The 26,333-nt window shown below is 40.8% G+C and overlaps 1 protein-coding gene across 3 annotated transcripts in view; it reads right to left on the bottom strand.

The window, feature by feature from the left end:
* The window catches only part of LOC149849024 (fanconi anemia group D2 protein), a 131,707-nt gene that overhangs the window by 45,919 nt on the left and 59,455 nt on the right, over window positions 1-26,333 (bottom strand). For all 3 annotated transcript variants that reach the window (XM_090013195.1, XM_090013198.1, XM_090013202.1), the window contains exons 18-26: window positions 25,253-25,288; window positions 24,912-25,125; window positions 24,681-24,814; window positions 24,315-24,501; window positions 23,997-24,226; window positions 23,774-23,869; window positions 23,231-23,323; window positions 23,105-23,137; window positions 22,852-22,986 (exon numbers count right to left, since the gene is read on the bottom strand). In XM_090013195.1, the coding sequence (XP_089869321.1) occupies window positions 22,852-22,986; window positions 23,105-23,137; window positions 23,231-23,323; window positions 23,774-23,869; window positions 23,997-24,226; window positions 24,315-24,501; window positions 24,681-24,814; window positions 24,912-25,125; window positions 25,253-25,288 (1,158 nt within the window). The remainder of the gene's footprint in view (window positions 1-22,851; window positions 22,987-23,104; window positions 23,138-23,230; window positions 23,324-23,773; window positions 23,870-23,996; window positions 24,227-24,314; window positions 24,502-24,680; window positions 24,815-24,911; window positions 25,126-25,252; window positions 25,289-26,333) is intronic.

Raw genomic sequence — 26,333 nt, 5'->3', positions numbered from 1 at the left:
GCATGATACTTGTGCAGTCAATCCATGTCTAGGATGACGTCAAATTTTGTCATATCTAGCAGGATAGCACAAGCCGGTAAATGTCGATCTACCAAGACTAGGTCCAACTCTAGTACGTAGGCTGCACAAATTGTGTTTTTCCCAATCCGGTTATAAAGGGTATTATACAAGGGTTTTACAAGTATATGCAAAAACTCGGCAAAATTTACATAAATAAAAGAGTGTGTGGCACCGCAATCAAAAATCATAAAGGCCGCTTGGTTAGCGACAAAAAAGGTACCTTGCACTAGGTCGCCCTTGATCAACTGCTCGACTGTGGCAGTGTAGACGCGTCCTGGCACCTTCTTCTGACCGCTTGACTGCGATTGCGGCGAATGCTGCTGCAGTGGCCAAGGTGCTCTGTTGTTCTGCCTAAGGTCATCAACCGCCTTATTGCGACATTCGCGGAGGTAGTAGCCCATCTTGCCACAATACAGGCATCTGCATGTCTCGAGCAGGCACGCCTGCCCAATGTGAGATCGTCGACATCTGGGGCATACATTGTCAGCCTGCTGCCAGGCTGGAGGGTTGCCCTGAGGCCGTTGACACTTCAAAAGAGGAAACGGTTTCTTTCCTCCTTCGATCTTTATGGGAAAGAACGACCGTTTGCCCGAGCCGCCGGATGGTGTCTTCAGCTCACCACTCGTAGCGGGTGGCTTATTGCCCCGAGTACTCTTAGAGTGCTCCCGGGCTTCACTCAGGAGGGTGGCGGCAGCAACTGCCGCAGAGAAGGTCGAGAGCAAACTAGTTAGGACCCGATACATGAGCCCCTCCTTCAATCCCCGAATAAACTTTTCTGCCCGCTCGCGATCATCCTTGAACAGATTGGGGCAGTAGGGTTCTAAACTCTGAAATTTGGCAATGTAATCCGTCAAACTCGAATTGCCTTTGCTGAGCTCTAAGAACTCCACCTTCTTCTTCTCCTCGCATGAGGAGGGAAGTAGTTCTCCAACAAAGCTTTTCTTAATGCTTTCCAAGGAATTGGTGAAATTCCCGGAAACTGCACACTCCGGGCCATGTCCCACCAGCTGCGGGCATTGTCCTTCAGCCTGAAGGTCCCGTATAATGTCTTCTTGTTGTCGAGGACTGACAAAACCTTAAACACTCGTTCCACCTCCTTCGCCCAGTTCTCGGCCATATCTGGGTCGGGCTTACCGGCGAAGGTCGGTGGGTCAAGCTTCAAAAATTTATCATACGTCACTGCGGTATGCTGGCTCGGTTTAGGAAAGGGCGATTGATCCCATTGGGAACGAACCTGGTCTTGTATAGCCTCTGCCAGGGTACTTAAGGAATCCATCACGAAACCCCGTTGTTCTAACCATTCGTCAACAGAATCTTCGTTTAAGTTCCTTACCATCCTTAAAGTAAACAAGAGATACCAAAGATCAGAAATCTCAGGAAACTCGAGATAGAAGCCAAAAACATTCGTATTATTCATGCGTAACATAATTAGTTTACAAAAACCCAGCAATGTTGGTATATAAGCAAAACGTGTCAAGCAACTTAGCTTAACGATGCAAAATACAACTACAAAGTAAGAAAAATTGTATACTCACAGCGTGATGCGGATGCTCAATGGTCAAGAATCCTTGCTTCCCTTAGCTCTGATACCAATCTGTAACGTCTCAAAATTTCAAACTTGCGAACCTTTAAGAAAATATGCAAGAGGGTAAAAAAAATCTCTTTTCTTTCAGAGTTTGTTTATGAAAACAGCAAAAGATTATTCTTTTGTTAAATTAAGAAAGGCAAGCTGACAATTTGAGCACGTTAGCTAAAAGAACTAAAACTCACTATACATGTTACTTGCAAAACACTTGGAAAAGCCACTTTCATTTAAAGAAGTTTCCAATTAGTACAAAATTCGAATATCCCAAGGAAGATCCGTTACAACCCAAAACGCCGAGGACGTGAGCTAAGAGCAGGAAGAGGAAATCTTAAAGTCATCTTGCAATCATGCCATCGTCGTGGTGTACCTAATCATCACTTGTACCCATAAAATGGGTTAGTTTCACGAAAAACTAGTAGGTACACAAGAGAGACTACAGGAAACTGAATTAAGTACATTTAATTCAGCATGCTAAGCAGTTTAAAGCAGAAATGCAGTTAAACAGGTAAGCAGTTCAAACCAGGTAAGCAGTGCAACTGTCAAAACACAGCATGACGATTCGTTTGATCGTAAGCTGTGAACTACCACGCAACAAGCAAGTCTCATGACCCATCAACCAGTGTGAACAGACTTTATGTTTTGATATTACTGGTTTGCGGGTACGCGCAGACAAATCGTAGAAACAACTAAGACTAGTTTGGGCGTCTGTTATTCTATGTATTTTTAATAACTCGAATAGCTAGTTGAGTCCGCTCCTAAGGGGACAGCTTTAGCCGAGAGAGGATTCCCTAAAGGCAGGTACTTGGCAACGAATGCATCCAACTTCTGCAGAAGTCTATGGGATCTACCACCTAGGATAATGTCTGGTAGTCCCTTCCCCTAACTCCAATGACTGGGGAGGTTGGATCTTTGCCCGTGGGGTGGTTGTTAACAACCTGACCATTAAAGTGTGTACCGCTCTGTCCTCTCTCTTTACAGACTACAAGAAGCGAATGAGTGTGTCAGGGGTAAATTAATTAATGACTCATTGTATATGCTCTAGTCTTTTGACCAAATGAGCATCTTACCTGTGAAGGTGATCCCATTTTTACGTGTTTACAGCATTGTGCATTTAGCATTGTTCGAGATCGCACGACCATCTCATCCGATCATCGCAGTACTAGTGTGTAGTACACGACTACAAATACTCTAGGATGAAAGGGGTATAGTTCCTCAACAGGAGCATCAACAAAAGTGTTTCACAAAGATGTAATGTTTCTCAAACTTTACTTTTGATATTCTTTATCCTTTGAAACAGCAACAGCTTGTGCCAACATTTGGAATGCGATTTTCTAGAATCTCATCCGCTATCATGGTATCTACATGCCTCGCATGACTCGATAGACGGGATACGGGTTTCTGAATAGAACCCCCGCTAAAAAGTTTACTCAAGCCCCAATTCGGGGTTACACGAGATATGTCGGGTAGACGAACAGAACCGGCCAAAACACATTCTTCCAAATACTTTGATTTGGGCAGTCTTTGATGCTTTTGCGCAGCTCCCTAAAATCTCAAGTCTATTATGCATGACTACTTACTCGAAGAGTCCGGATCCTTGCGAGGTATCTCTCTCCTTAGACAAGGATGTATCGTTAAGCTCCCGACTCAACTCTTGTCGCAAGAGGGAGAGCAGTAAATGCCCCTTGCATCCTCCACGAAGATGCCTTCATAGAACATGCAATGAGCAAAAACTTGAGCATCATCTGCAATGGCAAGGCAATAACGAAACATTTGCAAAAGCAGGAGCCTGGGCACAAAGCGTGACGGCAAAGTAAAAACTGTAAGCAGAAGTGCAAACGCAAAGCCTGGGCGCAAAGCGCGACGGCAAAGTAAAGACCGTAAGCAGGAGTGCAAACGCAAAGCCTGGGCGCAAAGCGCGACAACAAAGGAAAGACATGACAGAAAGTAAAGAACAAGGATCGCGAAACCGTGTCCTTAAGTTAAATGCGTACTCGTATCAATATATATATGCATATATATTTATTTAATAACGCAGACAAATCGTAGAAACAACTAAGACTAGTTTGGGCGTCTGTTATTCTATGTATTTTTAATAACTCGAATAGCTAGTTGAGTCCGCTCCTAAGGGGACAGCTTTAGCCGAGAGAGGATTCCCTAAAGGCAGGTACTTGGCAACGAATGCATCCAACTTCTGCAGAAGTCTATGGGATCTACCACCTAGGATAATGTCTGGTAGTCCCTTCCCCTAACTCCAATGACTGGGGAGGTTGGATCTTTGCCCGTGGGGTGGTTGTTAACAACCTGACCATTAAAGTGTGTACCGCTCTGTCCTCTCTCTTTACAGACTACAAGAAGCGAATGAGTGTGTCAGGGGTAAATTAATTAATGACTCATTGTATATGCTCTAGTCTTTTGACCAAATGAGCATCTTACCTGTGAAGGTGATCCCATTTTTACGTGTTTACAGCATTGTGCATTTAGCATTGTTCGAGATCGCACGACCATCTCATCCGATCATCGCAGTACTAGTGTGTAGTACACGACTACAAATACTCTAGGATGAAAGGGGTATAGTTCCTCAACAGGAGCATCAACAAAAGTGTTTCACAAAGATGTAATGTTTCTCAAACTTTACTTTTGATATTCTTTATCCTTTGAAACAGCAACAGCTTGTGCCAACATTTGGAATGCGATTTTCTAGAATCTCATCCGCTATCATGGTATCTACATGCCTCGCATGACTCGATAGACGGGATACGGGTTTCTGAATAGAACCCCCGCTAAAAAGTTTACTCAAGCCCCAATTCGGGGTTACACGAGATATGTCGGGTAGACGAACAGAACCGGCCAAAACACATTCTTCCAAATACTTTGATTTGGGCAGTCTTTGATGCTTTTGCGCAGCTCCCTAAAATCTCAAGTCTATTATGCATGACTACTTACTCGAAGAGTCCGGATCCTTGCGAGGTATCTCTCTCCTTAGACAAGGATGTATCGTTAAGCTCCCGACTCAACTCTTGTCGCAAGAGGGAGAGCAGTAAATGCCCCTTGCATCCTCCACGAAGATGCCTTCATAGAACATGCAATGAGCAAAAACTTGAGCATCATCTGCAATGGCAAGGCAATAACGAAACATTTGCAAAAGCAGGAGCCTGGGCACAAAGCGTGACGGCAAAGTAAAAACTGTAAGCAGAAGTGCAAACGCAAAGCCTGGGCGCAAAGCGCGACGGCAAAGTAAAGACCGTAAGCAGGAGTGCAAACGCAAAGCCTGGGCGCAAAGCGCGACAACAAAGGAAAGACATGACAGAAAGTAAAGAACAAGGATCGCGAAACCGTGTCCTTAAGTTAAATGCGTACTCGTATCAATATATATATGCATATATATTTATTTAATAACGCAGACAAATCGTAGAAACAACTAAGACTAGTTTGGGCGTCTGTTATTCTATGTATTTTTAATAACTCGAATAGCTAGTTGAGTCCGCTCCTAAGGGGACAGCTTTAGCCGAGAGAGGATTCCCTAAAGGCAGGTACTTGGCAACGAATGCATCCAACTTCTGCAGAAGTCTATGGGATCTACCACCTAGGATAATGTCTGGTAGTCCCTTCCCCTAACTCCAATGACTGGGGAGGTTGGATCTTTGCCCGTGGGGTGGTTGTTAACAACCTGACCATTAAAGTGTGTACCGCTCTGTCCTCTCTCTTTACAGACTACAAGAAGCGAATGAGTGTGTCAGGGGTAAATTAATTAATGACTCATTGTATATGCTCTAGTCTTTTGACCAAATGAGCATCTTACCTGTGAAGGTGATCCCATTTTTACGTGTTTACAGCATTGTGCATTTAGCATTGTTCGAGATCGCACGACCATCTCATCCGATCATCGCAGTACTAGTGTGTAGTACACGACTACAAATACTCTAGGATGAAAGGGGTATAGTTCCTCAACAGGAGCATCAACAAAAGTGTTTCACAAAGATGTAATGTTTCTCAAACTTTACTTTTGATATTCTTTATCCTTTGAAACAGCAACAGCTTGTGCCAACATTTGGAATGCGATTTTCTAGAATCTCATCCGCTATCATGGTATCTACATGCCTCGCATGACTCGATAGACGGGATACGGGTTTCTGAATAGAACCCCCGCTAAAAAGTTTACTCAAGCCCCAATTCGGGGTTACACGAGATATGTCGGGTAGACGAACAGAACCGGCCAAAACACATTCTTCCAAATACTTTGATTTGGGCAGTCTTTGATGCTTTTGCGCAGCTCCCTAAAATCTCAAGTCTATTATGCATGACTACTTACTCGAAGAGTCCGGATCCTTGCGAGGTATCTCTCTCCTTAGACAAGGATGTATCGTTAAGCTCCCGACTCAACTCTTGTCGCAAGAGGGAGAGCAGTAAATGCCCCTTGCATCCTCCACGAAGATGCCTTCATAGAACATGCAATGAGCAAAAACTTGAGCATCATCTGCAATGGCAAGGCAATAACGAAACATTTGCAAAAGCAGGAGCCTGGGCACAAAGCGTGACGGCAAAGTAAAAACTGTAAGCAGAAGTGCAAACGCAAAGCCTGGGCGCAAAGCGCGACGGCAAAGTAAAGACCGTAAGCAGGAGTGCAAACGCAAAGCCTGGGCGCAAAGCGCGACAACAAAGGAAAGACATGACAGAAAGTAAAGAACAAGGATCGCGAAACCGTGTCCTTAAGTTAAATGCGTACTCGTATCAATATATATATGCATATATATTTATTTAATTATCCTTTTTAGTTAATTGAACTCAATTCAATTGTCCAAGTCCTCCGTGCAATCTTCTCCTACCATGGGGAGTTGCGAGCTTGTTGGCGTCTGCGGGTGTAAGCGATTAACGGGTCGGGTCGCGAGGCGCGAGCGGGATCCGTCGTATGAGCTGCAAAAGCAAGACATCAATATGCTATCTCAATCAGAAAGGTAGAGACGACAGGGGCGTTGTCGTTGTCCTGACGTGAAAGAAGCAGAGGCGGGGGGGCATCGTGCCCCTGCGAACCTACTGAACGCGAGAGCGGGGGCAGGGGCCGCAAGCCCCTGCTGTCAGCAAACAACGAGGAGACAGGGGGCTGCACCCCTGCCTGTCGATGGTTCATACAGAGGCAGGGGTAGCACCCTGCCTTCCGAAAACGAGAGTAGAAAGGGGTTGTGCTCCTGCTTGACAAGGTGGAAGTGAGGCAAGGATAAAGCCCCTGCCTAACAAAAACAAGGGATGCAGGGGGCTTCACCCCTACCTACCGAAGGAGCAAGGAGGCATGGGCGAGGCCCCTGCCCGTCGATCAAAAAGGGGGAGGCAGGGGGTTTCACCCCTGCCTGCCAAAATCAGCGGAGGCAGGGGCGTCGCCCCTGCCTGCTAGAAGGAGAAGGCGCAGGGAGAGGGCTCGGCCCCTCCCCCGCCAAACTGAGGGTGCAGGGAGGGGCTTGGCCCCTCCCCTGCAAAACGAGTGCACAGGGAGGGGCTTGGCCCCATCTCTGCCAAAGGGTACGCATGGAAGGGGCTCATCCCCTCCCTTGCATACAAGGGGTACAGGGAGGGGGCTCCGCCTAGTGTTGTGAAAAGCGTTAAGGCATAGCGAGGTGCTGCACCAAAATCTGAGGCGAGGCATGAGCCTCAAGGCATAAAGCGTAAGCCTCAAAAAAAAATTAACTTTAAAAAACTATAAAAAATATCTAAAATTATAAATAAATAAAAAATACTTTATTAATAAAGCAACAACCAACAAGAAATAAAAAATCTCAAATAAATACTAAAAAAATATGAGATTAACATGTAAAAGTAACATTAATGCAACAACTTGATCTATGCAGATATCTAAGAAATAAAATATGAGCATTCATTAAATAAAAAATTAACATCAACAACAAAATGCATATTAGTATTAACAACATCATGTCATAATTAGAAAATGAATGTTAGCATTAACAACCAAATATTAATATATTTGCCCAAAACTCTTCAAAATGAGAGTGTTAAGATTCACAATTACAAATGAAGGACCCAAAAAAACATATAAATAGTCATAGCTCTATGATATGAATTAGGGCCTAGACTCTTCTTGTGTCTCGTCATCATCAATATTTAAGTCTTCAATGTCATTACCTGAGAAATCCATATAAATAGGTTCTCTTTCATCTTCATTCTCTGACTCTTCATCGTCTGCACTTTCTTCCTCCACATCCTCGGTCACTTCTTTTGCTTTTCTTTTTTCTTAAATAAAAAATCATGTATTAAATACTTATTTTATGTAATTTAAAAAAATATATTTATATTCATAGAAAGGTAAAAGGAATATAGCTTTACCTCGATCTCTTGAAGACATGTCTTGCCTAGAACCACTTTGTGAATCATGAGGTGAACTGACTTTTTCAATAGGCACATGCTCAACGGCATTTATGTCGAAGTTCAGATCCAACCATGAATCCTCCAACCAATTGGGATCACTAGGCAACACTGGATCTTCCTTCTCCACAATTCACTCATCGTTTGAGTCTATATGATTAGACATATAGGGTCTTTGGTAACCCTCCTCATATTTCTCTCTCTTAATTTCATACTGTACATTACAAAAACCAATAATTCATCTTCTCTTGTTCAAGTCTATTCATCTGTTTTGTATGCACCTATAAGTTCAAATCATTGATAAACAATTATATGATAATTACACTTATAAAATTATATTTAAAAAATAAAATACAAAGTCACAAACCAATGAAAAAGTATTATAATTCCTCTCACAGCCCGATGCACTGCACGTCAAACTGAGAATTTGAATTGCAAAATTCATCAACTCAGGATTTCGTGCCCAAATGAACTCCACCAGTCAGCTGCATTCAAATAACAAAAACATTAAGAATGTCATAATTAATAAAAACATAAAAAAATATTAACAATATAATTGGAAACTTACAAAGACTTTTTAATTTTCTTGTTGTAACATCTGCCTCTCTACCAAACAACCCCTTAATGCATTGATTTGTGTTGTAATTTTCAACCGAACATTTGCATCAGAAACCAATTTTTCAACACAATCATAAAAGTCATTCATAACTTCTCCATCCGGGTTGAAATTGTCAGCATAATGAAAATGAGGATTTAAATAATAGGCAGTTGCATGCAAATGCTTATGAAGTTATAAGTCTCATCGTCTATCAATGATATCCCAAATAGGTTTATATTTTTTTTCAACCTTGTCAAGGTTTGATGCAATTTCCTCCTTTGCTCTATCCATTGTTTCGTAACAAAATCCCATAGCAGACTCATTTGTATCAACTAATCGCAGCACTTTCACCAGCAGCAGTGTAGCTTTAATTGCATATGATATGGTAGCCCAAAACTTATGATCATTAAGAACAATATAAGAAATGTTCTTAGCATCAGATTTCTTATAGTAATTAGATGATTTAAAATTTGAAGACAAAAACATTGACTTCAACTCTTTCTTATAACATCCAATACTATGAAGTGTGAGATATGTTGTAGCAAAACGAGTGAGGACTAGACATAGAAGTTCTTTCTTCTTTATGAACTTTCTCATCAAATTTAATATCCATGCATGACTATAGATATATCTTTAAAATTTGATATCTTTCCTATATCTTCTAACATAAGATCCAAGCAATGTGTCGCACATGGTGTCCAAAAACATGTTTTTCCTGTTGTTAACATATTCTCAGCTGCCACATAATTTGGTGCATTATCTGTAATGAATTGCACTGCATTACTTTCACCAACTTCTTTAACAACCTCTTCAAACAACTTAAACAAATTTGCACCAGTTTTTTCCATGTCGCTGATGTCAACAGACTTCAAAAATACTATCCCAGATGAGCTGTTTATAAGAAAATTAATTTTCTTCCTTTTTCATCTGTTCAACCATCTATCATAATGTTGCAACCAACCTTTGGCCATTTCTTTTTTATTTCTTTTAAAATTTTATGAGTACAATCTACCTCATCCTTCAAAATCCACGTTCTGATCTCGTGATAAGAAGACGGTTTGAACCTTCGCCTATAATTTGCAATAGCTTCTGCCATTGCACCAAAATATGGAATGTTACAAAGATTAAATGATAGGGCATTTGAATAAAAAAATCTACCAATGGCACGATATACATTTTTTCTTTCATCCCTTTTAAAAGCAGTGTTTATTGTGGTTTGTCGTGCTTCTTTGTTCACAAAGAAGTACATGAGACCACCTATGCTTTTGTTTGCATCACTACATGATCTGTTGGTTTCTTTGTTCACATTATCACCTGTTGATGATCCAAAATAAACACTCCTCCCGATTTTCAACTTATTTTGTTCTACCGCTTGTTTCTTTTGTTTTTAATCTCTTAGATGATTCTAAAAAAATCTTTTCACATCAAGTGGAACCGCTTCGCACATGCTGATACCATGTTTTGTGTCAGCTAAATGATGCTTTAACCTATAGATGCCTTCTGTAGTTTGTTTATGACAGTAATTGCAAATTACATGTCCTACGAGTTTGGGATCTTTAGTGGGATTTGAAACTTTAACTCCATGATCCCATCCTACATCTTTTCCCATTGTTCAACTGTAAAAATGCATATAAGAAAACATATATTAACACAAAAATTTAGATTCATATTCAAACAAAAATGGATGAATCGCGAGTGAACAAATAACCAAAATCTGAAATAAAACAAATTGTACCTTAATGCAAGTATGTACCAATGACCACTATATTAACCCAGTGCTTAGTATTCAAGTTTATCTATGCATCAAGAAGCAGGTAATATGCAGGTAAAAATCTTGATCTGCTCAAGAAGCAGATAATATGCAGGCTCGAGAATGCATGACCACTAATTTTACTTTCATGCACCATATATATCAAATCTGCATATGAATTTGATTCAGATTATGCTACCTAAACTATGCTTAGCACCTCTGCAAACTTATAAACCCAAATGACATTTTGCTGAAACGAGAGAGAGTACTTGTTTTCGAACTCCACCTGATGAGTTGTGGAGCCTGATTCAGAGTTTTTTGCCCTTGCAGAAAGGGGGGTTCGAGGGATCCCCCCTCTGCAAATTTTTTTCTTGGGCTTATATTTGAGACCTGGTTTCTTATGGATCAGACCCGACTTGTTTAGGTTTAGGGCTGTCACCAAAAAATGCATAATAACAGGGAGTAACTGCCAAAAAATGTGGTGTCATCATGGTTGAAAATGCATAACTTGCTTTCTAATTCATGAAAGAAGTTATTGAGTCACCCCCCGATGTGCACAATAACAGAGAAAATCGTGTGTTCATTCTAAAAGAGATGAAAGCAAGAAAAAGAGATATGTTTCATTTGAAAACCATATTACAACTGAAGCTCAGGCAAAGGAATGGGGGTGGGTGAACCTTTCTCAAAAGATGAAGCTTCCTTGAGTTTGCAACAAGAGCAGAAAAAACTTATCCAATATATAGGTACTTTCACGATACACATACGTGCATGCACGCAGACGCATGTTACACCATCTGCCAAATGGGTGATAAATGTTCATAGGGGCGACAAAGTACAATGCTTGCACTCCAGCTCCTGGAATCAACCAAGATTACTCATGAAGACATATGGTGCTGAAAACATTTGCAGCTAGAATTCCATAAAGTCCAAACAAATTTATAGCTACAATGGTACACAAAAAAGCAGAGAGAGGCTGCGTTAGAAAAAACGAGATAGGCTGCGTGAGAAAAAATGAGGGAGAATGAGACTAAGTGAGAAAAAACCTAGAGACGAGAGAGAGCATACCTATTTCGGGGATCCACCACGAGAGCGACTGTTGTGAGAGCTAAGAGAGAGAGAGAGACGACTGTGAGCAAAAAAAAACAGAAAGAAAGAAACGAGCACAAAAAATAAAGGGCCCTCGACCCTGATTAGGGTCGGGAGCGCTTCATTTAAGCCCTAATGTTTGGTCGAATGAGGGTTTTGACCCTCATTTGACCAAATAAAGTGAGGCGTGTATGCCTCGTTCTGAGACGCGCCTTGCCTCGAGGCGTGCACCTCAAGTCCGATGAGGCGCACGCCTCGAGGATTTTGCGCTTTACACATGTGCCTCAAGGCATAACGCCCCTCGCCTTAAGGCGAGGCACGCTTTTTGCGCCTTGAGGCGCATTTTTAATAACATTGGCTCCGCCCCTTCCCTGTTGCTGGCAAGTGCAGGGAGGGTCGCTGCCCCTCCCCTGAACAACGAGGGTGCAGGGAGGGCGCTCGACCCCTCCCTTGACCAAAAGAGGGAGTCAAGAGGGGTTCGACCCCTCCCCTATCGTCAAAGGGAGCGATAAGGAGGCTGGGCCCCGCCCCTGCTAAAGGTGGTGCAGGGAGGGGGTTCGACCGCTCCCTTGGCCGCAGGGAGCACAGGTAGGGCTCGGACCCTCCCGTGCCAGAAGGAGACGTAGGGAGGGGGCTCCACCCCTCCCTTGCCTACAAGGGTGCAGGGAGGGGCTCGACCCCTCCCCTGTAGACAGAGGGCATCGGGAGGGGGCTCGACCCCTCCCTCGCTAAAAGAGGTCGCAGGGAGGTGGCTCTGCCCCTCCCCTATGATTTAGGGTAGCAGGGAGGTGGCTCAACCCCCCCTCCCTGCGCAACAGAGAGGTGAGGGAGAGAAAATAGGAGAAGGAGAGGAGGAGGCGTGTACCTGGAGGTCGTCGGTGTTGCCGTCGGCATTGGCAGACGAGCGAGAGAGAGGAGAAAGAGGTTGTGGTGAGGTTGCCGACGCGAGGTCTCCGGCGAGCAAACACGAGAGGGGGTCGGGAGGAGAGAGAGAGCAGAGAGAGAACGAAAGAGCAGAGGGGGTCGGGAGGAGAGAGAGGGCAGAGAGAAACCTCCCCCCTTTGTCATTGCATGCTTTTATAAGTGTTGAGATTAAGTGGTTTTAAGTTTAAGTTTTCTAAGATTAGAGGTTATTTGATATTTTAATTTAATGAGGGACTTATATGTAATTTCTCCTTTTGGCCTCTCTCTATTTAACATAGAGATTAGCCCTAATAACAGTTAACATGTTCTCTTATTTTTGCTCTCTCTCTCTCTCTCTCTCTCTCTCTCTCTCTCTCTCTCTCTCTCTCTCTCTCTCTCTCTCTCTCTACCTAGGTGTCTGCGCATCTCATCTACCTTCTACATGGTATCATAGCCATTAATCTCGGGATCGTGATCGATAGTGATTGATCTACACCAACGAAAAAAAAATATTAGAATCAAGTGTGCTATTTTTTTTTCTGTATAAGATCTGATAACAGATCTGGGATCAGACCAAGGTCATGACCCAGATCTAAGGGACACGGTGGATGTGTGTCTTTGGTCTGGTAGCCGTAACCCTTGAGCCCCTGAGTTTTGTTTTTTTTCTATGATTTCCTGTTGTTTGGGAGCAGATGTGGATGCGTGTCTTTGGTCTGGTAGCTGTAACCCTTGAGCCCCTGAGTTTTGGATTTTTTTTCTGCCGTGATTTCATGCTGTTTGGGAGCAACGGCAATCTCATTTCCTGTGTTGTTGCTTGTGATCGAGATATGACAGATTTGTTTAACCGTGCCCTGAAGAACTGAAATTCTTGTTGGCTGTCGAGCTTTATATGTCTAGGAGCAGCAGCTGTCGTGATTCTTTTTCTGTGTCTGCATATTATCTTTGGTCTTGATTCCCTGGATTTTAGTTGGTTGTTTTATTTCAGTTGGTTGTTTTATTTCAGAATATGGATTTCAGTAGTCGTGATTCCCTACAGTGTCAAGGTTTTTTTTTAACATGCGTGCTGTGAAAGAAGCATGTTAGTATCGGTTGTCTTTTTGTCGTGGAAACAGCAGGCGTGATTCCCTGCTGTGTTGGAAAATATCCCTGTTTGTGGGTTGTTGTTCTTTACTATTGTGGGATTCTGTGTTGGGTACAGCTGCTGGTTGTCATATTGGCTGATGCATGATGGTAACACACGCTATTCCCTGTGTCGCTTGAAGCCTGTCCAGATTTTATCTCTGGTGTGGAAATCTTGTTGTTCAAGTGAGTGAATCTGATTTTTTTTGGCAGCTGAAATAGTATTAAATCTTCAATATGGCTGAAACTTCGAAATGTGATTCCAAAATTGAACATATTGGGGAGTATAAGGCTTTTGCCAATCCCTTCTCGTACAGCTCTTCTGTAAGGTTGAATGAAACTAACTATGTCAGGTGGTCCAGAACTTTTATGATGTCGATATCTGGACATCGTAGAAAACATATTTTGTTGGAAGACGAACCCACTGAAAAAGTGGAAAAATATGTTACTTGGGATGAAGATAATGACATAGTTATGTCATGGATCATGAATAGTGTTGAACCCCATATTGCAGATGGTTTAATTTACTATAATACACCCAAACAGATGTGGGACAATCTTCGAGATACGTACTCACAAGAGACTCATGTGAGTCGTATCCAGCAAGTCGAACAGGAGATATATAATTTACAGCAGGGAGATCAGACCTTGGCCTAGTACTATGCCTCTGTCAAAGCTGTGTTTGAAAGACTCAATGCTCACAGGCCTCTTTGTTGCTCGAAGCAAAAGGATCATCAAGAACAGACTATGGTTGCTCGGTTTCTTACAGGTCTATCTTCAGAATTCTCTGTTGCAAAAGTCCAAATGTTGACTAGATCAGATGTACCTACTCTTGCTGATGCATACAATCGTCTGAGTAGACTTGCGATCTCTCTTCCACAATCTCAACCTGTGACTCAGTCATCTGCTCTAGTTGTCTCATCTAGTTATGGGCGTGAAAATATTCAGAATATCAAAGGACGAGGTCGTGGACGAGGTATGGGAGGCAGAGGAAAGCTTCAATGTATATTCTGTGGAAAATCTGGACATTTAGAAGATCGTTGTTGGGATAAGCATAGTCGGCCAACCACTTCTCCATCAAAGCCATATGCTCCTAAAGCAAATGTTACTACACTAGAGGCAACAAATGTACATGATAATATCTCTGCAAGTGACAGTATCACCCCCAGTCGAGCTGAATATGATGAGTTGATAGCTCTTCGCCCCTTGAGTTCTGCCACTCCTGTAGCCGGTGTTGCCTACTCAACAGGGAATCATCTTCATCCGAATGACAGTAAATGGATTATTGACTCTGATGCATCCAGACACTTGTGTGGAAATTCACTTGTTTTTTCAGATCTAAAGGATATTACTGTTCATCGAGGAGTCTCATTAGCCGATGAAAGTTCCTCACCGGTTGTTGGTCAGGGAAACATTTCTATATCCTCCTCCTTACAGTTAAAAAATGTTCTTCATGCTCCCAATTTTCCTCAAAGTTTACTCTCTGTTAGCTGCCTTACAAAAGAATTAAACTGTAGAGTGATATTTGATCCGATGGGTTGTCATTTTCAGGATTTGCTGACAGGGAAGAAGATTGGTGGAGGCTATGAAGAAAATGAAGTCTACTACCTACATCATCCAGTGGGGAATGTTCATGCTGTAGTGGAACATTCATCCAGTCCTGTTCAGTGGCATCGGCGTCTTGGTCATCCTTCATTGTCAAAGCTTCGGTCTGTCTTTCCTCAAATTCCTTCCACTACATCATTTCAGTGTGAAGCATGTCAGTTGGGCAAGCATCATCGAAGTTCGTTCCCTTCAAGTCAGAGTCAGTCTAGTCATAAACTCTTTGAACTTATTCATGCAGATGTATGGGGTCCTAGTAAGATTCCTACTAGGACTCAGTGTCGATATTATCTTGTTATTGTTGATGACTTCTCTAAGTTGTCATGGGTGTTTTTAATAAAAGAACGATCTGAAGTTCCAAGTATTATCAAATCCTTAATTCTTGAAATAAAAACTCAGTTTGAATCTATTGTCAAGATTGTTCGCACTGATAATGCTCTTGAGTTTAAATCAAAACTTATGTTACAATTTTACCAAGATCATGGCATTCAACCCCAAACTTCATGTGCCTATTCATCTCAACAAAATGGGGTGGCTGAGCGAAAACATCGGCACCTGCTTGATGTTGTCAGGACCATTATGATTCAATCCAATGTTCCTGCGTTATATTTGGGTGATGCGACTACCACTGCTTGTTATCTGATCAACCGCATGCCTTCATCTTCTGTGGGTGATCAAATTCCATTACATATCCTAAAACCTAAAGCCCCACTCTTCTCTTTCTCACCAAAAATATTTGGATGTGTTTGTTTTGTACACAAACTTGGTCCTGACCGTAATAAATTATCTGCGCAAGCTACAAAATGCATATTTATAGGTTATCCAAAAAATCAAAAGGGATATCGATGTTATGATCCTATTTCTCGCCGAGAGTATGTCAGTGTGGATGTATCTTTCTTGAAATCCACTCCATATTTCTCTAGTATCGGTTCTCCGTTGCAGGTTGGTCCAGCTGACCCTTTTCCCTTACCTATACATCCTTTTCCTTTGGAATTTGTGCCTTTGGTACCAAACCAAACTTCATCCTCTTCATGATTTAATAATCCTCCATTGGTATATGTACGTAGAGCTCCACCTCTGCCCGTGCCTCCATCCTCTTCTTCTCCTGAGGTAAGTACTACTGACAATAGTGATCTTCATGATAATGATAACAGGCCTATTGCTCTACGCAAGGGGACACGACAATGTACCTTATATCCCATATCTCATTTTGTCTCCGATGTCAGAATTGGAAATCAGATGAAAATTTTTATTTCAGCCTTATCTACTGAAACGATTCCTCTGAACTATCAACAAGCAGAGCTAGATAACCGCTGGAAGCTGGCTATGCAAGAAGAAATTGATGCTTTAGTGTCTCAGCATACATGGGATTTAGTTGATTCCCCAGTAGATGCTGACATTGTTGGATGCAAATGGGTATATACAATAAAGTACAAATCAAATGGATCTATTGAAAGGTACAAGGCCAGATTAGTAGCAAAAGGATATACTCAGACATATGGTATTGATTTCTTTAAAACCTTTTCTCCAGTTGCACGGATGGGCACCATTCGTCTTGTTCTCTCAGTAGTTGTTCATCATGGTTGGAGCTTATGTCAATTAGATGTGAAGAATGTGTTTCTATATGGGGATCTATCTGAGACAGTTTACATGCAACAACCTCCAGGTTTCGAGGTTGAGGGGGAGTGTCAGAAGGTGTGTAGATTGAAAAAGGCGATTTATGGCTTGAAACAAAGTCCTCGTGCATGGTTTCAAAAGCTGTTTGAAGTGATGTCACGCTTTGGCTTCAACAGGTCAGTTGCAGATCATACACTATTTATCAAGAAAACTAACTCAAGCATAGTAGGCATAGTTGTTATGATGGTATATGTGGATTACATCATTCTTAGAGGAGACGATGTGAAAAATATTGAAGCCACAAAGGCTCATCTTCAAAAACACTTTGTTACAAAAGACCTTGGTTCACTTAGATATTTTCTGGGTATAGAAGTTGTCAGGAACCGTGAAGGGATGGTTTTGTCTCAACGAAAGTATGTTCTTGACTTATTAAAGGAAACGGGAATGTTGGGAGTTAAACCAGCAAATATTCCCATGGACCATAAAGTTCAGTTGTTTGAAAAATGGTCAAAACCGGTTGATAGCAAAAGTTATCGCTTACTAGTATGGAAGCTACTGTATGTAACTGTTAACAGGCCGGATATTGCTTTAGCAGTAAGCAAAGTTAGTCAGTTTATGGACAAACCAACTGAGGTACACTGGAATGCAGCTATAATGATTCTCAGGTATTTAAAATCTTCTCCTGGAAAAGGGTTATTGTTCAAGAAAGGTGGAAATCTGGAAATAGTGGCCTATTCTGATGCTGACTATGCAGGATCTATAGTAGATAGAAAATCTACCACAGGATTCTGTGTTTCTGAGAGACAACCTGATTTCATGGAGAAGTAAGAAGCAAAATGTGGTTTCTAGATCGAGTGCAGAATCAGAATATAGGGCTATGGCCCAAACAGCTGCTGAATTGATGTGGGTTCGTACTGTTCTTCATGACCTTCAGGTGAAGGTTTCCTCTCCTATGACCATGATGTGTGATAACAAGGCTGCCACATATATAGCGAACGATCATGTCTTTCATGAGAGAACAAAGCACATTAAGGTTGATCGCCACTATGTAAGAGATATGGTTCAAGCTGGTTATATCTCTACCAAATAACTAAAGTCGGAGGACCAAGTTGCAGATATGTTTACAAAGCCTCTTACTAGACCAAATTTCTCAAAATGTTGTGACAAGCTGAGCATGATTGATATCTATGCTCCAGCTTGAGGGGCAGTGTTGAGATTAAGAGGTTTTAAGTTTAAGTTTTCTTAGATTAGAGGTTATTTGATATTTTAATTTAATGAGGGACTTATATGTAATTTCTACTTTTGGCCTCTCTCTATTTAACATAGAGATTAGCCCTAATAACATTTAACGTGTTCTCTTATTTTTGCAACCGTCTCTCTCTCTCTCTCTCTCTCTCTCTCTCTCTCTCTCTCTCTCTCTAGGTGTCTGCGCATCTCATCTACCTTCTACAATAAGCACGCAGCCGACTTATCACCCGGGTCCGGATCCGGCCCAGATCCAAACATTTTTTTTTTCAGGTTTTACACTCAAGGGCTCTATGAGTTGCCCAAAAAGGCCTTGGTCAAACCAAAAAGAAAATAAAATAAAAAATTAAAAAGAAAATTATAATATAGTCCTTAGTGGACTATTCTATTTACAGATCCAATAAAAAGACCAAAATACCCTTATGGGTTATGACTAATTACAAAGGTATATATATATATAAATACATTTTAATTATTTATTTTAACATCTTGCCTCAAACTTACAGTGAAATCACCGAAAGTTTGTTTAGGAGAAAGAGAAACTGAGGTGGATGAAGAGCTTTGGTAAAAAAGTTTGCAAGCTGATAATCAGTAAATAATTCCTTTTAGATACTCATGTATACAATGGCAATTCATCTCAATATGCTTTGTTCTTTCATGAAAGGTGTGATTCCTTAAAATATAAATGACAGTTTTGTTGTCACAACACATCTTTGAAGGTTTAGAGATGAAAATTCCCATGTCTTGAAGCAGAGTCTTTAGCCATTCCAGCTCCATTGTAGTTGTAGTCATTGCTCGATATTTTATCTCAGTTGAAGATAATGAAACCTTCTGTAGTTTCTTGCACCTCCAAGAAATTAATGAATCTCCCAAGAAAACACAAAAAACAGTAGTTGAGATTCTATCATTTGGGTTATCACCCCAATCTTCATCAGTATAAGAAGTTAAATCTAAGGAAGAGGATAAGAAAAGCACTTTCGATGTTGTAGTTTTAATATAATGACAAATATTAGGACATTTATAATTTTTGTTTCCTGAAAGACAAAAAGTGATTTTGCCCAAGTGGTTAGGCCTCTGTACACTTGTGTGTGAGGTCTGGTGTTTGAATCCTACTATTGACTTTTGTTTGAAAAGCGCTTTTTGAAACAAATCAACTCGGCTCGAATTTAAGCTAAGTCGATTTTATACGTTGGGTGTTCAAGCTCGGCTCGAGTTTGAGCCGAGCTTGAACATATACTTTTTTGAACAAGCCGAGCTTTTTGAGCCTAAGCTCGACTCGAGCTCGGGTCGTGTGCACCCCTACTAATGGTGCTAAGTTGACTTGTACTGCAATTACTAGATTCGCTATAAATTTTTTGACAGTGCAGAGTCTTGTAAAAAATAGAAGTGCACTTAAAAAGATGTTTTTTTCATATGAGTGGAATGGACTCGACAAAGCAGGTGCCGCACCCGCGTCGACGCGACGCGACGCGGGTGCGGGTGCGGCACCGAGTGCGGTCAAAACAACCTTGGGTGCGGTCAACGCACTAAGGGTCGTTTTCGTCCACATTTCGGACGTTAAAAAAAATGATGAAAAGGAGTGATTAGGGCAAAAAAAAATTTTGCCCAAATCACTTCTCTCCCCCGCAGTTCAGCTCGATCCCTCTCCTCCCGACACCACCTCCTAAGCTCCTCCTCTCCCTCGTTGCAGGTACGTCCCTCTCGCTCTCTGCTTGTGTCGGCAGGGGAGGGGCCGAGCCCCCCCTGCGCCCTCTCGCTCTAAAGGTGGTTCAGCAGTGGAGGGGCCGAGCCCCCCCTGCTCCCTCTGATTTAGGCGGGGGAGGGGTCGAGCCCCCACTCTCGCTCTCTTGTTGGGTCGGCAGGGGAGGGGTCGAGCCCCCCCTGCACCCTTTGTTTTCGGCAAGGGAGGGGTCGAGCCCCACCCCCCCCCCCCCCCCCCCTCTCGCTCTCTTGTTGGGTCGGCACTTGTTGGGTCGGCAGGGGAGGGGCTGAGCCCCCCTTGCTCCCTCTGTTTTCGGAAGGGGAGGGGCTCGGGAGAGGAGAAGAGAGTGATTTTCAAAATAAGATCGGCATTGACATCTCGCTCACCAACATCTCAGTAATGCCGAGTTGGGTGGTTCGGAAATCGCATATCTGAAGAAACTTTGTTGTTTCTTCACATGGAATTCACAGATTCTTACAAACAAATCGGCCCTTGTTGCTTCTCCCCCAATTAGCGCTTCCTCGCTATCGCTGTCGACTATCGGCTAGTTATCCGAGATGTTCTCTTTCTCAAGGTACCATTTTTTCCTCTTCAAACACTGTTTTCTTCAACAAATTGGAACTCATCACTGCTGATTTGTTGCTTATGTGCATATACACGATTACCCAAATCACCATGTTAGCATTTTTGGCACTTTAATCTTGATGACAATGTGAAGATTTTTTTTTTTCTTTTGGGCTCCCCCTGCTAGAACCAAGTGATCGTGTATATGGTTTTATAGTTTTTGAGATTGCTTTTAATACTTGTGTAAACCTTGTAAGCACCGGAAGGTAAGAAACAGGGCAAGTGAGATTTTATAGATACCCGCGGGAGTTATTTGGGGTAATTCTACTATTGGTTTGATGCTGTTTTGTTTCTTATATTATTGTTTTTTGGGACTTAGATTTGATGGTTGTTGCAATTTGAAAGAGATATATAGATGTGGAAAAGAGCAATATGCGTAAAAATCTGGTATAATTCATGTCTCACTAAAAGAACATAGACCAGTAACCTGCTTCCATTACATCACAAGACATATTGCATTGTCTGTAACTTAGTAAGGAAGATTTCAGTTGCATGCATGATGAATGATATTATGACAATGTTAACTGTTAAATGTTAAACTGTTAAAACTTCAAAATTATATATATATATAATTTTTTTTTACATTTTTGCCCCTGTCGCACCCCCGCACCCGGGTTTTTTGGAAGTGCCGCATCCCTGCACCCGCACCCATGTGACATAGGATATCCCCATTCCCAAAAAGAAAGCTAAGAGGAATTATAGATATTGTATTCAAAAGTGAATTTTGGGATTCATGTGTAAAGTTATTGAAAATCATTATATCTTTGGTGAAGGTGTTTTGATTGGTTGACAGTAAAGACAAACCAGCTATGGGTTATCTGCATGAGACCATGGATAAGGCAAAATAGGCCATTAGAGATAATTTAAATGGAAAGAAAAAATTATATTTGCCTATATGGAATATCATTGACCATAGGTGGACTGGGTAGCTTCATCAACCTCTTCATGCTGCAGCGTGTTATTTAAATTATGTATTAAGATACTCTCCTATATTTAAGATGGACAGGGAAGTCAACAAGGGTCTCTCGAATTGCATTGAAAGGTTGAACCCTGTTTATGGCATTTAATATCAGATTCATAAGAAAATAGAAATTTACGACAATACATAGTATGATATGGGGAGACCTACAACAATGTGAAATCGTACAATAATGTGCCCAAGTAATTTATTTGTTTATTTCAATTTTAATTTCATATTATTATTTAGTTATGATGTTTTGTATGATTATATGATTTGTATCAACTATTGTCTTATTGATTTCTCATTTTCTTGTTTTTTTCAGACATATGGTGGACTAAGTTTGGAAGTGATGTTTCAAACCTAGGAGTTTTTGCTATTCACATCCTAAGTCAAACATGCAATGCAAGTGAATGTGAAAGAAATTGGAGCGTCTTTGAGCATATTCAAATAAAGTGAAGAAACAGATTAGAACACAAAAGGCTCAATAACCTCGTGTGCGTTCACTAAAACCTAGACTGAGGTAAAGGTAATTTTAAATTTATAAATTTATTTGTCATATTCATGTGTCATTTAATATTTTTTTATGCATACAAAACTCGACTAATTTTAAATTTTTCATGTTATCTTTTTAGGCAAATACAAAAGTTGTCATCAAGGAGGCACAAAGAACAATCAGTTAGAGAACTTCGATGTATTGGATGAATGGGTTCAAGAAGAGGCAGACCTCATGAATGAAGAGGACATTAAATGGATAAATGTGGAGGGAGCTCAGGACGTAGATGACGAAGACCCTACGTATATTAGAGATGCTTTGAATGTCGAATGAGGAGAAGAAGAGGAAGAAGATGAAGATGAATATGAAGAACAAGAAGATAATAATGATAATGATTATTGATAGTATACTTCTTAAAAACTTGGTTATGTATTGTAATTTAATTTGTAAAGTATTCATAAACTTGGTCTTTTTGCTTTTTGATGAATCTTTAGGCATGTTCTTAATTGAAGATATTACTATTTTGCGTTGTTCTTGTGAGATTTGATGATTGATGGTGTGTTATGTAGCTCATAGAGACATAAATGCCTCACGTGATTTTATGGTTCCATTTTGTGCATTTCATCATTGTTTTGTGTGTGTTGATTTTTTTAGAATTTTAAAGTTTTTTGTTTCAAATTTTACAATTTTTTATGAAACGATATGTATCTTATTTTGGGCCCGAACAATATGGGTTACAATACGATACATACAACCTTGCTTGTAAGAGTTATGTAGTTTTACTAATTACAAGTCATTCAATACATCGATATGTCCAACTAGAGAGTTTGTGGGCAATTTCTTTGGCTTACATTCTTTGTTCTCCTCTTTCCTTCTTTTCTCTAACTTGCTGAAGATTGCATTTATTCTAGAAAATAAACATAATATTTTCATAATATTGGAGATATTAGTGAATAAGGAATGAAATATGCTGCTCAAGGGAAGATATAGCAGAGATATGGCACAAAAGCATTACTTAAATAGCTGGTGGTCACTGTAATGTGTGCAGAAATAAGCATGTGTGTGTATGCTGTCCATGGGTGCCTTCAAGAATGACAATGTACGTGTTTTTGGGTTGCAGTGTTGCAACAGAAATACCTTGTCATGCACCCTGCATAAATTTACTAACGATACAGATATGTCCACTGATAGCCGCATTTTGCTCAATACAGTCTCTACCACTCCCTTGCTGGTGATAGCTTTTGATTTTTGCAACAGTGCTACTTCCTTCAGCTGAAAGTGAATGAGAAAAGTTCACAAGATCAAGTGCTTAAAATATGGTGAACGGGAGGGAATTATAAACTTTCATGATACTTCAAGCCATAGAAAGTAGAGTAGAGCCAATTATTACCAATTTATTCAGCACCGCAAGGTTCTCCTCATGCTGCATGTAGGATAACAATTCATGAATTTCTACTGTGATAGAAAAGATGGCCAATGAAGTAGCTGGAAGTCATAGAACATGAAGATTGCCTACCAACTCATGATACCATATGGTCATTGTGGCAGGGCAAAGCGTTGGGAGGCTGCTAACTGAATTTTGCTCATTTCTAGTTTTGCAAGAAGGAACCTGAACAAGAATGAAATTTTTCATAAGTACCGTGAACATAGTCAGGTTGCTTAAAAATGCCTACTAGGAGTCTAGGAAATTGAAACAAACAGATTTCAGTACATATCTGATTAAAAGTCACAATAATGTTCACAATTCGTTTTCTCCAGCTATTGGTTACAAGTGAATCCTATCTATGTTATGAAGGAACAGTCACAGAAAGTGGAGTGGAATGGTTGGATCAGATGAGATTATTATGGGCTTGTTGAGGTTCAAATGCACTCAAAACTCACAAAAGTATGACAGGGTTCAGGGTTGCATAGTCCATTTTCCCAAAGTTAGTACAACTTGCAAAAGCATGGCATGAGTTAGAGTGGGATTCTCCACTTTCTCCAAAGCTAGTAATATGGGCTTGTCACGCTCATGATCCCTATCCTAATACAGTAAGATACAGTAAAAAATATTCCAAACCTGTGGCAAGATTGTGCAAGCAAGTTCACTAAGCAAATCACACACCGGTTCATTGTTTGTTAAGTAGATGTGCAGTATCTTCTGCAACACGTCACCCTAAAAGACCCATCCATAATGAGATCAGAATAAATATCAGAAAATATGATTGTTCAAACTTCAACCTATAAACTGCATCAATACCAAAGAGAAAGGTATGCATTAACTGACAAGATAAAGAGCTTACTCTACTTCTCCAGCCACTCTCATGGTCTTGGCAGTCCCAGTCATAAGCTAAGAGCCTCTGGGCTAAGGCTCCAAGCCTCTTACGCAGGGATGGGAGGATTCCAGTTACAAATCCTATACAGTTCTTCCTGTTCCCTTCTGACTGCTTATCCATGAACATCTGGAAAGAGTTCACAAGTGATTGAAGAGTAACCAGTACCTCTGATGCCAATGAGAATGAGGATGAGCATGCTGTACAGGCCAGAGTAAGAAAACAGAAAGATATTATTATGTATCTTCACTGATGACATTTCCCAACTAAAAGTATTAAGTGTTGTACCTATATCTATTATAGAATCAAAGAATGAATAAGCAGCACAGAAGGAGTAGTCTATATTTCCAGATGAAGGAGATGGTTGGATGCCTGAGAGGATATCATCCAGTATTCTACTTGACTGGAATGTGTCCAGCAAATCCTTAAGGATTCCAGCGTTCAGTTGAAAATATATATCTGGAAGACTCAACATCTGAAAATTCATATAAGATCTCAAAACTATATATGAAGTTATAGGGGATACAATACATTTAGGGAACTATGTACCTAGCTGCTCAGATTGGGGAGGAAAAGGGAAGGGATGCACACACACACACACACACACACACACACACACACACACACACACACAGAGAGAGAGAGAGAAAGAACCTTGCTGTAGCAGCACAGAATTTCTTTACAGACAGAGAAGGCCACAGAAGACCTCGATCTTGGCAGTTGAGCTATGCCTGGATTACCAGCTGATTCAGATTTACTTCCCCAATGGTCTTGACAGGTTTCAGAGCCTAAGAATCCATGAATTATGAGATATAATTTGCTTTTCTGACTGCATCTTCACATAAACAGTTACTCAAATGAATCCAGAAATCAGGACAAACATACCCTCCTTCAGCACACATACTGCAATGTCAAGATGCTTCCTGAGACAAGGAAACAATGGCCTAATCTTATTTAAGAATTCCGTGATGGACATCTTGCAGAGACCACACGAGGTCTTGCAACCTTTCATACTAGCAGCAACAAAATGTTTTCTTGTGGGCCTCAACCAATCGAGCTTGGAGTTAAGATCACGAAGAAGATATAAGTGCAGGGGCAGCTGCTAGCTCAGGAGAAAGAATCAACATTATGAAGTTGAACCAAATGAATAATCCTTGCCTTTTGTAACTAAAATAAATTTATCAATCTTAGCATCCTATTTTAAAGAAAAAACTGCAATTACACACCTCTGCTGCAGAATCTGGACAACAAGGCTCCTGCTTCTGCAATTGGACAATGAGTAAAAATAAGAGCACTTCAAGAACTTTTATTTACATACTAATGCACAATAGCATCCAAGTGGAGCTTAGATAAGTATTAACTTGCATCAAAATTCCAAAAGATGTCCATGGGAATAAAGCATGCAATACACCAGAACAATGTAGTAAAACTCAAAGACAAAAATAAAATGGCATATAGTAAACAGAACTGCTATAAATCTTAGCTCCTTAATTCAACTAGGTCTCAAGCATCCCATATCTGATTCCACATTGTAATATGGAAATAAACCATAGTCACCCTATGTCACATGGGTAGGTATGGAGGGTACGACAAGGCAAGTTCGAAAATTGTGGGTACAGGGACCCAGCTATATATATATATATATATATATATATATATATATATATATATATATATATATATATATATATATATATATATATATATATGTGTGTGTGTGTGTGTGTGTGTGTGTGTGTGTGTGTGTGAGATTTTTAAATGAAAAGAATACAACATTTTAAATGTAAAAGAGGAGCAAGGGTAAAATGATTTTTTTTTAAAGAATAAGAGTTTGAAATTTTTGTAAAAATAAGGTGTTTGAATTTTTTTCTATTTATTATAAAAAGGAAGGGGTACTTTGTAACCCCCATTCCCACCTCTCTCTCTCTCTCTCTCTCTCTCTCTCTCTCTCTCTCTCTTTTCTTTATTTATCTTCTCCTGCTGCTCTTTTTCTTCCTCTTTCTCCTCCCCTCGTTCTTCTTCTTTCCCACTGCCTAGGGTGGAGATAGGGGAAGCAAAGTAGCAAAACAAAAAAAAGAGAGAGAGAGAGAGAGGGAAAACTAGAGAGAGAGAGAGAGGGAGGACGAGAGAGAGAAATCCAGAGATAGGGGAAACGAAAGGGAAAAACAAAGAGAGAGGGGGGGGTATCTTTTGAGGGATGGACCAAAATGGCCCCACCCCTTTGACCTTGGTTTGACCAAGGTCAAAACCCTAAAAAAATTTAGTTTGGGTTGGGTCTAGGTTGGACCCGACCCAGACCGGTGCGGG

This window comes from Nuphar pumila, chromosome 1, assembly GCF_984573655.1.
Source record: "Nuphar pumila chromosome 1, dmNupPumi1.hap1.1, whole genome shotgun sequence".
NCBI lineage: Eukaryota > Viridiplantae > Streptophyta > Magnoliopsida > Nymphaeales > Nymphaeaceae > Nuphar > Nuphar pumila.
This window is presented reverse-complemented; position numbering and strand designations above follow the sequence as displayed.